Source organism: Ictalurus furcatus, chromosome 15, assembly GCF_023375685.1.
Source record: "Ictalurus furcatus strain D&B chromosome 15, Billie_1.0, whole genome shotgun sequence".
NCBI lineage: Eukaryota > Metazoa > Chordata > Actinopteri > Siluriformes > Ictaluridae > Ictalurus > Ictalurus furcatus.
Window position 1 is genome coordinate 8460149 of NC_071269.1, and position 15426 is coordinate 8475574.

At 43.3% G+C, this 15426-nt stretch overlaps 2 protein-coding genes across 2 annotated transcripts in view; one reads left to right on the top strand and one right to left on the bottom strand.

The window, feature by feature from the left end:
- Window positions 1–224: 224 nt before the first annotated feature.
- rigi (RNA sensor RIG-I) lies at window positions 225–12258 on the top strand. Its single transcript, XM_053643813.1, has 19 exons — window positions 225–370; window positions 2288–2419; window positions 2641–2822; window positions 3112–3256; window positions 3460–3609; window positions 3715–3828; window positions 4001–4157; window positions 4299–4548; window positions 5096–5258; window positions 5383–5487; window positions 5579–5736; window positions 5867–6002; window positions 6214–6359; window positions 6850–6946; window positions 7020–7190; window positions 7412–7560; window positions 7716–7862; window positions 9329–9490; window positions 10303–12258. Exons 1-19 carry the CDS (start codon window positions 265–267, stop codon window positions 10444–10446), a joined length of 2814 nt encoding a protein of 937 aa, XP_053499788.1. The 5' UTR covers window positions 225–264; the 3' UTR covers window positions 10447–12258.
- A 1213-nt stretch (window positions 12259–13471) lies between these two features.
- Window positions 13472–15426, bottom strand: part of LOC128619564 (CXXC-type zinc finger protein 4) — a 7138-nt gene continuing 5183 nt past the window's right edge. Inside the window, exon 3 of the mRNA XM_053643814.1 lies at window positions 13472–13559. Coding sequence (XP_053499789.1) covers window positions 13512–13559 — 48 coding nt within the window. The 3' untranslated portion in view covers window positions 13472–13511. The remainder of the gene's footprint in view (window positions 13560–15426) is intronic.

Below are 15426 nucleotides of genomic sequence, written 5' to 3' on the forward strand. Positions count from 1 at the left end.
CCTCTGGTGTGTCTGGAATAAACATTATATCATGAACAGCATGTGAGCATCGATAATCCTCTTCATAAGAGGTGCATGGTGAATACGCCGAGAAGCCATGGAGTTTAGTTTAGTGTTATTACAGGTCCTCTCCGCTTCCCCGTTCTGCGGAAATCAAACTCTTTCGTTTCTTCGCCACACTGTGAGTTTCAGTTTCGTTTCTTTCAGCTGCTTTGTCCTGCACATATCCGTGTGTGTGGAGAGCTCAGAGTCAGTCAGTGGATCATGTACGAGTCCGAGAAGGAGTCGCTGCGGCGCTACAGGCACTACATCGTCCATTTTTTACGACCCTCTTACATCCGGGGATTTCTGACAACATACCTGGAGGAAGGTAAATATTTCTCAATAACAAAACCGCTGTGTGTAATCCTGATCAGGTTTCAGCTGATTTAACACTTACAATTCAAACACCTCGAGACAATAAATAATAAATATTCAAGCCTTATTATTTATTCATCTGTTCCTGATATAAATTTGAGCTTTAGTCTCGGGTATTTATGCTTATTTGCGTGCACAAGCTCACATCACTGACTGACTAGCATTAGTTTTTATGCTTAATATAATATTGTGTTTAGAAACTGTCTGTAACCTTATCACCACATGAGTGGGGGTCACAGATGTCTCTATATAGAATTGATCAGTGGTGGGGATACTGTAGGGGGGCGTGGCCTGTTGTCCAGGAGATCGGACTTTTTAGGGAATTCCGTTTTGAACATGGCGGCGCCCACAGTTTAAATGAAAAGACGGAATAGTAGCGTGTTTTAAGGTTTTTAAAACAGACTCTGAGTTTGTGTGTGTGTGTTTGATTTGCTTCATGATCACCAGGCACATGATTATAGTTTGGTAACTGAAAGGTTTGTGATCTTTTTCCGGCTATGCTAACACCTAGTGGGAATTGGCTTCCATAATGGTTTCCATTAGGGTTTTTGTGATAGAGTTAAACCCCTATAGGAGCTTCAATTAATGAGAAGCTGTTTACCTTCAGAATAAAATTAGATAAGGCATCAGGAACAACACATTCCATTAAACTACCACTACAAACCACCAGAAATACATTAAAGCCAGTTATTAGAGTGACGTTAATGGTCGATGTAATATATTAGATTTCACCATTTGAAACATGAAGCAATGGACTGGCAGGACGTCCAGTGTGTACTCCCATCTTGTGCTCGGTGTTCCCGAAGTCCATCGCCACCCAGACCAGGATAAAGTGCTTACTGAAGATTAATGAATGAATAACTAATTATCTCACCTGGGCGTATTTTATTAGCCATTGGAGAGCATTCCATATGCATAAGGAGGGTAAGACACGCTGCGAGCATTCACCTGTAATACCTGTGGAGGTGGTGAAGTCATTAAAAAAAAACTTCATTGGAAATTATTTTTCTGACAATTTAAACTCATTGTATGGAAACAGTACACACTGGAGACATCTGCTGGCCAAACATCTGCTGTTTAAATCATGAACAGCCAAGAGCAGAGGTTCCCAAACTTTTCCAGGGCAAGGCCCCCCAAATGGCATTAATATTTGACCGAGGCCCCCCTTTTGCAAGATGTCTTTAAAACACATTAAAAATACAGACTTCTGAATATATCCCCCTTTTTTATTATTAATAATTACATCTTACATCTTTACATTACATTAGGAATTGATTGTGTGTGTGTGTGTGTTTGTGGTTGTCTGAGAGTGAGAATGTATTTTTCCCACCAAATTGTTGAGGCCCCCCGGGCACCCCCTGCTCCCACTTTGAAAACCACTGGCCTAGAGTATATAAACCCAACATTACATACAGTACATGTGGGCTGTAAAGTGGTCAGTGTTATCCTAAAATAAACAGAGCTGAATTTATAACCACAGAAATAGCAGTAAACCACCATGATGACATTTTTAAGGTAAGCTTTGTGTCGCTGTGGTCAGAATGTCTTCTAAAGAACTTTAAGGCTTGGAACAGAATAGCAACAAGATCCCTGAAATGCCCGTCTCTGATTAAAGCTAAAACACAAAACCAAAGTGAGCAGTGCATTTTACACCATCACTGTAGAGAAGATATCTAAATATATATTTTTAAAAATAAGTCAGTAGAATGCAATAAACAAATTTCTGAGACTCATTTTATTTTGGGAATTAGTGTGCATGACATTTTCCCCACTAAAAAGATCTGAATCTTAATATAAATCTATTTTTAAAAAATGGTGTGTGTGTGTGTGTGTGTGTGTGTGAATAAACTCCTGCATCACACCTGAACAGAGTATGTTGAGAAGATCATATCAAAGGAGAGCTTGTCACAGACAGAGGCAGCTCAGATGCTGCTGGACAAGATGTTGGACCTGAAGGAGGTCGGCTGGTTCCAGGGCTTCCTGGATACGCTGCGGGCTTCAGGTCAGTCCACCAGAGTACATTGAAGCTCTCTATAGCTCTACTTTACAGTTTAAATATAATGCATTAAACTTCAAAGAAGTTCACTGCCTCCTTACACACCTGTTAGGACTTTCTGTAGCTTTAATTAGTCACATTTAACATGCACTGGGTTGATAAATTTAGAGGTGATAGGATTTAACACGTGTGTGTGTGTGTGTGTGTGTGTATGTGTGTGTGTGTAGAGTACACAGGTCTCTACACGGCGATCAGTACGTGGGATTTTCATGATCTGGAAACTCTGGATCCTCACAGGAAACTGCTGGATCAAGTTGAAATGTCTGTCACCAAAAATATGAAACCCAGAGAGCTGCTGCCACACATGAGCGACTGTCTCACACAGCGAGAGTGTGAGGAGATCAGAGCAGTGAGTAATATGCACACACACACACACATAAAATAATGTTTCCATCTCATTAACACAATCTTCATCAGAGCACAGTGTGCAGATGAAGTCTCATGGAGACCCAGGCTGGGCAGTGGAAGCCCAATGGTGTTAGTATTGCATTAACTGTGTGTAAAGTGTGTGTTAGAGCAGGAAATTACACACTTAAACATACTAGCACATACAGTTTAAAGCGCAGTTTTGACCTATCAGTCTGTGTGTGTGTGTGTGTGTGTGTGTGTGTGTGTGTGTGTGGGTGTGTGTGTCTCAGGTGGATGAGCAGAAGGGGTGTATTGCAGCGAGTGTGCGCTTGGTGGAGAGTCTGAGACACTGTGATAAATCAAACTGGTTTAAAGTGTTTAAACTGGCACTGGAGAACTGCAGCCAGAATCGCGCTCTACAGCTGCTTGACCCCGGTATACAAATGCATACATAACCTATACAAACATACTGTATGCACACTATACACACACAGCCACCGTTAGTGAACTTATACAAAGTTTAAAACATTATTTATGACACACTGTGATATTTATAAACTATATAAACTTCAGACTGTTTACATCAATGTCCTCTGAGTGTGTGTGTGTGTGTGTGTGTGTGTGTGTGTGTGTTACAGATGAGAATGGGAATTGTGTTCAGGACTCTGAGGAGAATGATGTAGTCATGGCAACAGTGTGTTTCGAGTACAGGGAGGACGGCGAGAGTGACAACCTGATGAGCAACAGTGAGACAAGTGTGCCTGAGCAGTGTGTTGAGGGAACAGAGGGTATACACCCACACAGGCACACACACACTTACATATAGCAACAATTATACACACACGCAAACAGTTCTCTAATGTGGTTCCTGGTGACCTTTAACCTCTGTGCAGGGGGTGTGGCCAGTGTGTGTGAGAGACATACAGAGAAGAAGTTGAGAGAGTATCAGAAAGAGCTTGCTACAGCCGCATACAACGGCCTCAACACCATCATCTGTGCTCCAACGGGTATGTGTGTGTGTGTGTGTGTGTGTGTGTGTGTGTGTGAGGTGAGGAAGCGCCGATGCGGACACCTACAGCTGATCATTGGCTGTAAATCATGCCGGAAGCACACGGGGTGACAAACACCCGGGGTGGGGGGCTGTTTGTGTGTGCGTATTAATTCTGTGTGTGCTTCCAGGTTGTGGTAAAACTATCGTTGCCGTGGACATCTGTGAACATCACCTGAAGAAATATCCCCAGAAGGCCAAAGTGGTTTTCATGGCAACCAAAGTGGAGGTTTATGAACAACAGTACAAACTGTTCAAGGAGCACTTCAGCAAGGACCCAGACATCAGGTACACACACACACATATTCTCATGATCAAAAGGTCTCGTAGTGCTCTGGTGTTCAGCTGGTGTTGATTGTTTATTTACAGTGTGTGTATATACAGTATAATGATGTGTGTGTGTGTGTGTGTGTGTGTGTGTGTTCACAGGGTGAAAGGTGTGTGTGGGGACATGTCAGACGTGTCTCTGCCCACCCTTGTGTCCAACAATGACGTGTTGCTGATGACTCCTCAGATTCTGGTGAACGCTCTGCAGCGTGGTGACGTGGAGTCTCTAAACACCTTCACACTGCTGCTGCTGGACGAGTGTCACAACACCACCGGCAAACACCCGTACAACAACATCATGAGCCTCTACATCGACACCAAACACACCACACACACACACTCACTTCCTCAGGTCAGCACACACACACACACACACACACACACACACACACTCACTCACTCACTGCCTCAGATCAGCACACACACACACACACTCACTGCCTCAGGTCAGCACACAAACACTCACTGCCTCAAGTCAGCACACACACTCACACAAACACACACACACACACACTGCCTCAGGTCAGCACACACACACTCACTGCTTCAGGTCAGCACACACACTGCCTCAGGTCAGCACACACACACACAAACTCACTGCCTCAGGTCAGCATATACACACACACTCACTGCCTCAGGTCAGCACACACACACACGCACACACTCACTGCCTCAGAACAGCACAAACACACACACACTCAAACACACACACACACAGGTCAGCACAAACACACACACACACTCAAACACACACACACACACACACACACAGGTCAGCACATGCAACAACTATGAACTCACCATCAAACTCAACACTTTAGTGTATAGAAAGCAGCTTTACTGCACTAATATAACTCTCTCTCTCTCTCTCTCTCTCTTGCCCTCTCTCTCTCTCTCAGGTGGTGGGCTTCACTGCGTCTGTTGGTATAGGGAGTTTTAAGAATGTGCCCGAGGCTGAGAACAACATCTGCCAGCTGTGTGCTAACCTGGATGCCCGGGTCATCACCACGGTTACCGAGAATATTGATGAGCTGAGGTCATTTGTGCACACACCCGAGAAAGGTGAGTAACTGCTCTCTCTCTCTCTCTCACACACACACACACACACACACACACTTTTGTACCATGTAGCGTTTTACTTTCATATGCAGTCTAACTAATAGCTAGTGTGTGTGTGTGTGCGTAGACTTTTTTGCGGTTCCTCCGCGCACCTCAGCAGACCCCTTCATCTCCATCATCAAAAGCATCATGAATAACATCGAACGGCTGGCTCTAAGTGTCTACAAAATTGGTAACTTACACACTCACACATACAGCAGATAATCTTAAATAATCACTTAAACCTTTGACAATTACATCTCTGTGATATGTGTGTGTTACAGACACTGTGTCCCAGGTACAGAGGGGTGATTATGGCAGTCAGATGTATGAGCAGTGGATTGTGGATGTACAGAAACGCTGCAGACTGCTACAGTTCACTGACCCTGAGGAGGAGCGCAGAGTCTGCAGAGCACTGTACACCTACACTGAACATCTCAGAGTGGGTCTCACACACACGCACACACACACTGCATTACAATACTAAACCTAGAAACACTAAGAGATATAGTACTGATTATTGCGCATTAAGCTCAGTATTAAACACAGCCTTTGTGTGTTGTGTTGATTAGAAATATAACGATGCTCTGATCATTAACGAGGACGCTCGCACTAAAGACGCACTGGACTTCATGGACTCGTTCATCACGGACATCAGTAACGCCTCTTCAGACTCCACCGAGCGCCAGCTCATTGACTTATACCACGGTCAGTTACTACTGCTGACTACATCTGGAGACTGTGGGCATTATTTAGTTTTATGAATTGTTCCTTTAACAGTTTCATTACATCTTTATACGATGTGTGTTTATATAACGTGTTTAAATGATGTGTGTTTATATGATTTGTTTATATGACATGTGTTTGCCCTGATGTGCGTTTAGATTAATGATATATATTCCTCTATATAATTGTGTAGCTCAGCGTGAGCGGCTGCTCCAGGTAGCCGCTGAAGAAAAACAAAACCCCAAATTGGAGGAGCTCCAGTTCATCCTGGATGAAGAATACGGCAACAACGTGCAGACTCGCACCGTGCTGTTCGTCAGGACCCGCGCCCTCGCTGATGTCAGTCCACCTGTCTGTCTGTCTGTCTCTCTGTCTGTCTGTCTATCTGTGCCTTCATTGGGACCTGTTGTCTCCTCTATGTCAGTCTGTCTGCCTGTCTGTCTCTCTGTGTATCTGCCTGTCTATTTGTCTGTCTGTCTCTTCATCAGCACCTGCGCTCTGGCTAATGTCAGTCCATCTGTCTGCCTGTCTGGCTGTCTCTCTCTTTGTGTCTCTGTCTGTCTGTTTGTCTCTTCATCAGAACCTGTGCTCTGGCTGATGTCAGGCCATCTGTCTATCACTCTGTCTGGCTGTCTTTCTCTTCCTCAGGACTTGTGCTCTGGCTGACATCAGTCCGTCTGCCTGTCTGTCTGTCTCTCTGTCTGTCTCTCTTCTTCAGGATCTGGTGTCTGTCTGCCTGTGTGTCTATCTATAATATAATATCTGTATATATATATATATATATATATATGTGTGTGTGTGTGTGTGTGTGTGCGCGTGTGTGTGTCAGGCTCTGAAAAAGTGGATAGAGGAGACAGAGTCACTGAAGTTTCTGAAGCCTGGAGTTCTGATTGGAAGAGGAAGAAAATCACAACTGACAGGCTCAGGTACACACACACACACACACACACGACATTTTTGTAGTACAGTATAATGAGGTGTGTTTGTGTGTGTGTGTAGGTATGACTCTGACAAAACAGAAAGGTGCGCTTGACTCCTTTAAGAGCTCTAATGAGAGTAAGATTCTCATCGCCACCTCCGTCGCTGACGAGGGTATCGATATCCCACAATGCAACCTGGTGCTCATGTACGAGTACGTCGGCAACGTCGTCACGATGGTGCAGGTTCGAGGTACTTTAGCACATGCACGCACTCACACACACTCTCTCTCTCACACACACACCCACATACACACACCTATTTTTATGCATATTTATTGTAGATTATATTAAAATGTTGTGAATTTAATGTATACTTAATGTTCTGTCACTCACTGGCCACTAGGTGGAAGCATTGCTCTTCAGGATTTTATTATAACACGTTTTCTTGTGTCTGTGTGTGTGTGTGTGTAGGTCGGGGCAGAGCTCAGGGCAGCAGGTGTTTTCTGATCTCCAGCAGGCAGGAGCGCATTGATAAAGAGAAACTGAACATGGAGAGAGAGAAGCTGGTGGATGCGGCTGTTAAAGACCTGCAGATCTCACCTGACCGCCTGTGTGCCAAGGTGTCTCACCTCGCTCACCTGTCTCACCTGCCCCCAGTCACCTGTCCTACATCATCTCATCTGTCTCACATGTCTCACCTGTCTCACCTGCCACCAGTCACACAATCAGATACTCACATGTGTGCTGTGTGCTGTGTGTGTGTGTGTCTGTGTAGGTGGACCGGTTCCAGAAGGAGGATGTGGCCCGGAGAGCCTACGTGAACATGAGTGTAGAGAAAACTCTGACTGAGGGAAGTTACGAGCTCAAGTGTGGAAAGTGCAAGAAGTTTGCCTGTTTTAGTGATGACCTGCGTGTGCTACAGGTACCCTACACTCTACACCCTAAACCCTTCACCCTACACCCTTCACCCTAAACCCTACACCATAAACCCTACACTCTACACCCTAAAATCTAAACCCTACACTCTACACCCTACACTCTACACCCTAAACCCTACACCCTAAACCCTACACTCTACACCCTTAATCCTACACCCTTCACCCTAAACCCTACACCCTAAACCCTACACTCTACACCCTTCACCCTAAACCCTACACCATAAACCCTACACTCTACACCCTAAACTCTACACCCTACACTCTACACCCTAAACCCTGCACTCTAAACCCTACACCCTAAACCCTACACCCTTCACCCTACACTCAACACCCTAAACTCTACACTCTACACCCTTCACCCTAAACCCTACACCCTTCACCCTACACTCAACACCCTAAACCCTACACCCTTCACCCTACACTCTACACCCTAAACCCTACACCCTTCTCCCTACACTCAACACCCTAAACCCTACACGCTTCACCCTACACTCTACACCCTACACCCTTCACCTTACACTCTATACCCTAAACCCTACACCCTTCACCCTACAGGCTACATCCTAAATCCTACACTCTACACCCTAAACCCTACACTCTACACCCTATAGCCTACACTCTACACCCTACACTCTACACCCTACACCCTTCACCCTAAACCCTACACCCTACACTCTAAACCCTACACCCTTCACCCTAAGCCTCCACCCTAAACCCTACACTCTACACCCTAAACCCTACACTCTACACCCTATAGCCTACACTCTACACCCTACACCCTACACCCTTCACCATAAACCCTACACCCTACACTCTAAACCCTACACCCTTCATCCTAAACCTACACCCTAAGCCCTACACCCTTCATCCAAATCCCACACCCTTCACCCTACACCCTAAGCCCTGACCCCAATTTCCTAACAAGGTTAGATATGTAAAAAAAAAAAGTTCACTGTACTGTAATGTATATGTGACAAAATAAAGAATGTTTCTTCCCTTCATTTTCTTCTTCTTCTAAACCCTAAACACTTCATCTTAAATCCCTACACTTAATACCCAAAACCCTAATCATTACAGTCTACACCCTAATCCCTACATTCTACATTCTAATCCCTACACCCTAAACCTTACATGCTAAATTTTACTAATCCTACACCCTTTATCCTACTCCCTAAACTTTACACCCCAAACCCTACTCCCTAAACATAATACTCCTTAAACCGTACACCATACAGCCTAAACGTTCCACCTACACCTGAAATCATATACCCTACACCCTATACTGATGACCCAGAACCTCTTACTCTAAACTGTAATATGTAACAGAGAGGGCTAGAAATAGATACTTACACATATTAATAAACTATAGAATAAAAATAAAAGAAAACAATATTAAATGAAAACGTGCTGAGGTGTAAACTCTTAATGAACTACTGAATTAATGTTTCAGGCATCTCACCACATCGTGCTGGATCGCTCCATATTCCAGCGCTGTCTCACCAAACCTCACAATAAAATCAAGACCTTCGACAACTTCACCAAAAAGGAAAAGATGTTTTGTTCTGAATGTAATAATGACTGGGGCATCATCGGCTCCTACATGAATATTCAGGTACATATCACACACACACACACACACACACACACACACACACATTCTCACTGGATTAAATTTTATCACACATGGACAATTTATTTGTTTGTCTCCATCTCTCATCTGCTCAGAGAATTATAAACAATGTTACGATCAGGAATTTATACCGCAATTATGACTACGCTTGCTACTGACTTGATGGATTGAGCTGTAACAGCAGGACGCAGTCAGATGTACGTGCCGAGTCTTTTTATTAGCAACAGACACTGCTAACTTCCTGGTTCTTGAGCAGTGATTCAGCAAGCTACAGTAGCATAAACCTCTTAAATATCTTCTATACAATGTGAAGACCCAGCTACTGAGGAAAGGGCACAGAATTATCAGGAACGTCAACATTTACCTCAGATGTGCGGGTAGATTACTAAAAAAAAGCTCAGTTTGACTACAGTTACACTCTAAGTACTGCAGCATTAACCGCTAACCGAATTCCACAGGCTCTGTTATTCTGAGAAACACAAGAAACCATGAACTCAAGGCTTACTGGAGATTTCAGTGGAAGATTTCATTCTGCCCTCGCCAAAAGTGATATTTTATATCTAAAATATGAACTTTATTCATTTATCAGTGCCCTACAGTATAATTGCACCAAGCTAGCTGATAACTGTAGTTTTAATGCTAATGGGGCACAGACATTTAATTAAATTTAACTGGATGAACGTACACATGTGGGATATGTCGGCTTTTTATTCCACTTTTTATGTCCAAGAAATTTTTTTAAATCGTAAAATTAAATTGAGTGTGTGTGTGTGTGTGTGTGTGTGTGTTTGTAGGATTTGCCGGTGTTGAAGATTGAAAGTTTCACCATTGAGGACAGAGTCACAAAGAAACCGCAGCTTTTCAAGAAATGGCGTGACGTCACGTTCCGTATACGAGAGTTTGACATGACAGAGACGACGAGGGAGCTGAGAACCTAGAGACAATAACGAGATTATAAACATCTAAAACTGCCACTCTCTCTCTCTCTCTCTCTCTCTCTCTCTCTCTCTCTCTCTCTCACACACACACACACACGTTAATATCACAGGGTCATGTTTTACTAAGGGAAGTACTATTTACTGGAGTTGTAGTGAAGTTTTACACTACTTGGCGTGGCATAGTTAATTTTACTAGGCAAATTAACATGGGTGTTTGGGATATTTTTATGTATTGTGAGGTTTTGTTATGATGTTCTTTGTGATTCTTGTTTTGAAATCACACACAACCTGAATAATCTGATTGGCTGAAGCCATTTCCTAAAAAAAGTAAAACTTTGCAATTTTGTATTTCTTCCAAAAAATTTCAGAAGGCTCTATGTTTGCAAAATCATTGTGCTGAATCACAAAGACAGTAGTTATTGAAAAGCTATTGGCTTTGATCTCTGATTACCCTGCCCCCTATGCTGTGCTTTGAAAGAGAAATGCAAAAAGAGCTCAGGTAAAGTGCACAAGAGTAGTGTTGTATGTTAAATAATTATGTAAAGAAACAAAAACAACAACAAACAAAAACTAACTTAATGCTAGCAGCCGTTCAAGCAAACCTGGGGAATAGTTTTGATTACATAGTATATATAACTTCTAATAATGTTATAATAATTTTATAATAATGTTATAATAATGTTAGCTAGCTTGTCAAAGTACTGCTCATGTAACGCTTCAAAACACATTACAGATCACACATCACCTCAACTAATATTAAAGTAAGTTATTATTAGTCAAATACTATTAGCAATGTTCAGCTAGCAGGTTATAGAGGTGAGTTTTTCCACAGAAACCTGACACAGATCAGGGTTTGTTGTTGTTGTTGTTGTTGTTTTTGTTATCTTCATCATGATTTAATGTTTTACTGTAGAACTGAAAAAAAGTTTTCAAACGTCTAAAACATTGTCACGTTCACACAGTAACGATTTATCTGGAGCAAAAAAAAAAAACGAATTAGCATCAGCTACACTGCACACTGTACTGCTGTACTTATTATTATTCTTTTATTAGATAAAGTAGAAAATACTGTAGACAAATAAATAACAAAATAAATACAACTAAATGAAACAATAATAACGATTTTTCTAATCAGCAAATCTCACTCTCTCTTCCATTCCTCCCTCTGCCTCTTTCTTTTTCTCTGTCTCTCTCTTAACCCTTTTAGTCTTCATTCCCCCCTCTCTCTCTTTCCCCATCATTCTGTCCCTCTCTTTCTCTCATCTCTATTTCCATCACTTCCTGTCCTTATAATCTTTATATCCCTCTTCTATCCCCCTTTTCTCTCACCCCATCAGTTTATTTCTCTCACCCATAGCAATTAAGTCCTCTGTCCCATCCCTCTCCTTTGCTATCCCTATTCCCTTTTTTCTGTCATTCCCTTTCCTCCATCCCTTAGTCCTTCCTTTCTGTCTTTTTCCTCTCTACCTCTCTTTCTCTATCCATCACTCCATCATCTCACCTCATTTTTTGTCTTTCATTTTTATTCCCCCTCTCTCTCTCTATTTCTCTCTCTTTCTCAGTACATATTCCACTTTTTTCATTCTCCTTATTCCTTTCTCCCATTAAAAATCACTTCTATTTTCTCTTTGTCTTTCAATTCCTTCCATCTCTATAAGTCTTTATTTCCATCTCTCTCTCTCTCTCTCTCTCTCTCTTTCTCTGTCGTTCTGTTCATGTTTACTTGATTTCCCCTCCCATTATCCTACTGTATCTTTCCCCTCTTTTCTATTCCAGTCTTCATTCTCCTTCTCTCCATCTCTTTCTTGTTTTACTTTTTACCCCTCTCCCATTTCTCTCTCTCTCGCGCTCCATTCAGTCTTTATTCCCTCTTTCTTGCTGTCCTTTCATTAATTTTTCATCTTAATTCTGTCGTTTCTGTCTTTCTCTCTCTATGTTGTTAGTCTTTATTTCTCTCTCTCTCTCCCCCCCCCTACACCCCCCTCACCCTTTTCTGAGTGAAGGCATCCTGAAGCCCCTCCCACATTCTAGAACACAGGCAGCGCATGTCATTGTAATTCATGTTGCCTGGCAACGCAGGGGTCGTCATAGAAGCGCAACAATAAGAGGATGACATGTACAGTGATGCGGCATGAAGCCCGAGCTTTCCGCCATCTTCTCCTCCTGCTCCGTTCGTTCTTCCTTGTGTGTGTGTGTGTGTGTGTGTGTGTGTGTGTGTTATTAAAGCTGCTCACACTCAGACACACACACACGCTCCGCACAATAATCACGCCATATTATATTTCACACTCACTCTGAGACAGCCCCGTCTCCACACACACACACACACACACACACACACACACACACACACACACACACACACACCACTCCACACTGCGGGCTTATCAAATCAAAATGGATTCCAGGAGATGGAGATGAAATCCATCTGTCGGCCTCAGAGAGAGAATAAAACACACAAGCCGCCATTCTGTCGCATGTGAACAACGGAGCTACAGACAGACAGAGAGAGAGTGAGACAGCTAATTAAAAAGGGGTGTGGTTTATCCTAACAGTCTTTTATTAATCAAGACAGTAAGGCATCACAACAGCAATGTACAAAGTAATTAAAGTCTTCAGGTCAAACCAAAACACATTAGTTATTTTTTTTCTACCCATGCAACAGTGAAGTGTGTGACATGTCAATAGTCCGGAACGTTCTCTGGGAGTGTGGCTTACACCCACCTCCTCCAATCAGACACTTCTGATCTTTATTTCAAATATGTCCCAAAATGTCTAAGAGTGAAGATGAGTCCAGTGGAGTCAGACAGCCAGGACAGCCAATCACTGCGCTGCTCTCAGCTCCACTTCCTGTCTCGCAGATCCACTTCCTGTCTTGCCATACAGAGCTGGAGGTCCAGTTAAAATTAGAAGAGTTAAATTGTTAAAGGTGGAGCACAGTGTCTGCACTGCTGTGGTCCAGTATGTGTGTGTGTGTGTGTCTGTGTGTGTGTGTGTGTGTGTGTGTGTGTGTGTGTGTGTGTGTGTCTGTGTGTGTACAGTCTGTGTTCTGGAATTTCCTTCTCTCAGAAGAACCAGCGGAACGTGTCTGCTGCTCCCACGGACGAGGCTCTCTGTGGAAATGCACGCACACACACACACACACACACACACACACACACACGCACACACACACACACACATAGGGAATGTTAGACACACTAGTGGAGCTCACACACTCGTGATAATCAGATTCTCTGTTGTGTTTTATTACTGCCTTCACTACTGACACAGAGCTCACTAACTTCAGATTTGTCTCTTGTGGGAGAAAGATAGAGGAGAGAGAGAGAGAGAGGCTGACAACAAGAGAAAGAAATAGACAGAAGGAGAGAAAGAGAGAAGGACAGATAGAAATACGAGAGAAAAAAGAAAAAGCACAGAAGAATTAACAGCAGCAAAAATCTGAAAAGAAGAAAGTGGCAGAGACAGAAAAAAAAGGAACAGAAAGAGGAAGAAAGGAATCACGATAATTATACAGATCGGTGGAGAGATAAAAGAAATAAATAGAGAAAGAAAAGAAAGTAAGAAATAGCCAGTTAACTTTAAACTGAATTGGGGAGAGAGGGGTGTAACCTCACAGAACCTCACAGAACTTCCAAAACTTCACAGAACCTCACAGAATCTATCTTAAAAAGTATGTTATCGTTCTTTAATAAATAATAATTGTAAGAGTTGGTAAGTTGTGGTGTAAGAGGAATAAAGCACGTGAGGACGTGCTGTTAGAGGAAAATAATCAACATTCAGGGAGATAACAGTAACTCCACTTCATCACACCACTCTGCTGTTGATCATTTACTATAACAGCACAACACACACACACACACACACACACACACACACACAGTGTTTTACTCCTTATCTATCACACTTGATGATATTCTAATGACACATTTTGAAAGTGCTCCTCTGAGACAGTTTGGTGAACAGAATTATGGGATTTTCTTCTTCGGGATAAAACACACTCCCACACACACCAAAATACCCACACACACACACCAAACACCCCCCCCCCCCCACACACACACACCAAAATACCCACACACACACCAACCCCCCCCACACACACACCAAAATACCCCCCCACACACACACCAACCCCCCCAAACATACTCCAAAATACCCCGACACACACCAAAATACCCCCCACACACAAAAATACCCCCACACACACCAAAACACCCCCTCACACACACCAAAATACCCACACACACACACCAAAATACCCACACACACACTAAAATACCCCCACACACATACCAACCCCCCCCACACAAACACCAAAATACCCCCACACGCCAAAATACCCCCACACACACCAGAATACCCCCACACACACCAAACCCCCCCACACACACCAAAATACCCCCCCCACACCAAAATACCCCCCATACACCAAAATACCACACACCAAAATACCCCTACACACACCAAAATACCCACACACACACCCAAATACCCCACGCACACACCAAAATACCCCCACACACCAAAATACCCCCCCGCACACACCAAAATACCCACACACACACCAAAATACCCACACACACACTAAAATACCCCCACACACATACCAACCCCCCCCACACAAACACCAAAATACCCCCACACACCAAAATACCCCCACACACACCAGAATACCCACACACACACCAAACCCCCCACACACACCAAAATACCCCCTACACCAAAATACCCCCATACACCAAAATACCACACACCAAAATACCCCTACACACACCAAAATACCCACACACAGTAAAAAACACACACACACCCACACACACCCAAATACCCCACGCACACACCAAAATACCCCCCACACACCAAAATCCCACACACACACCAACCCCCCCTACACACACACCAAAATACCCACACACACCAAAATACCCCCACACACATCAAAATACCCCCCCACACACCAGAATACCCCCCAAATAC

Bases quoted from the DNA above. Each gene is read 5' to 3' on its own strand.
- rigi (XM_053643813.1), top strand. From the start codon at position 265: ATGTACGAGTCCGAGAAGGAGTCGCTGCGGCGCTACAGGCACTACATC. The intron at 2,823-3,111 runs GTGAGTAATATG...TGTGTGTCTCAG, and splicing joins AGTGTGAGGAGATCAGAGCA to GTGGATGAGCAGAAGGGGTG. The intron at 3,829-4,000 runs GTATGTGTGTGT...GTGTGCTTCCAG, and splicing joins CATCATCTGTGCTCCAACGG to GTTGTGGTAAAACTATCGTT.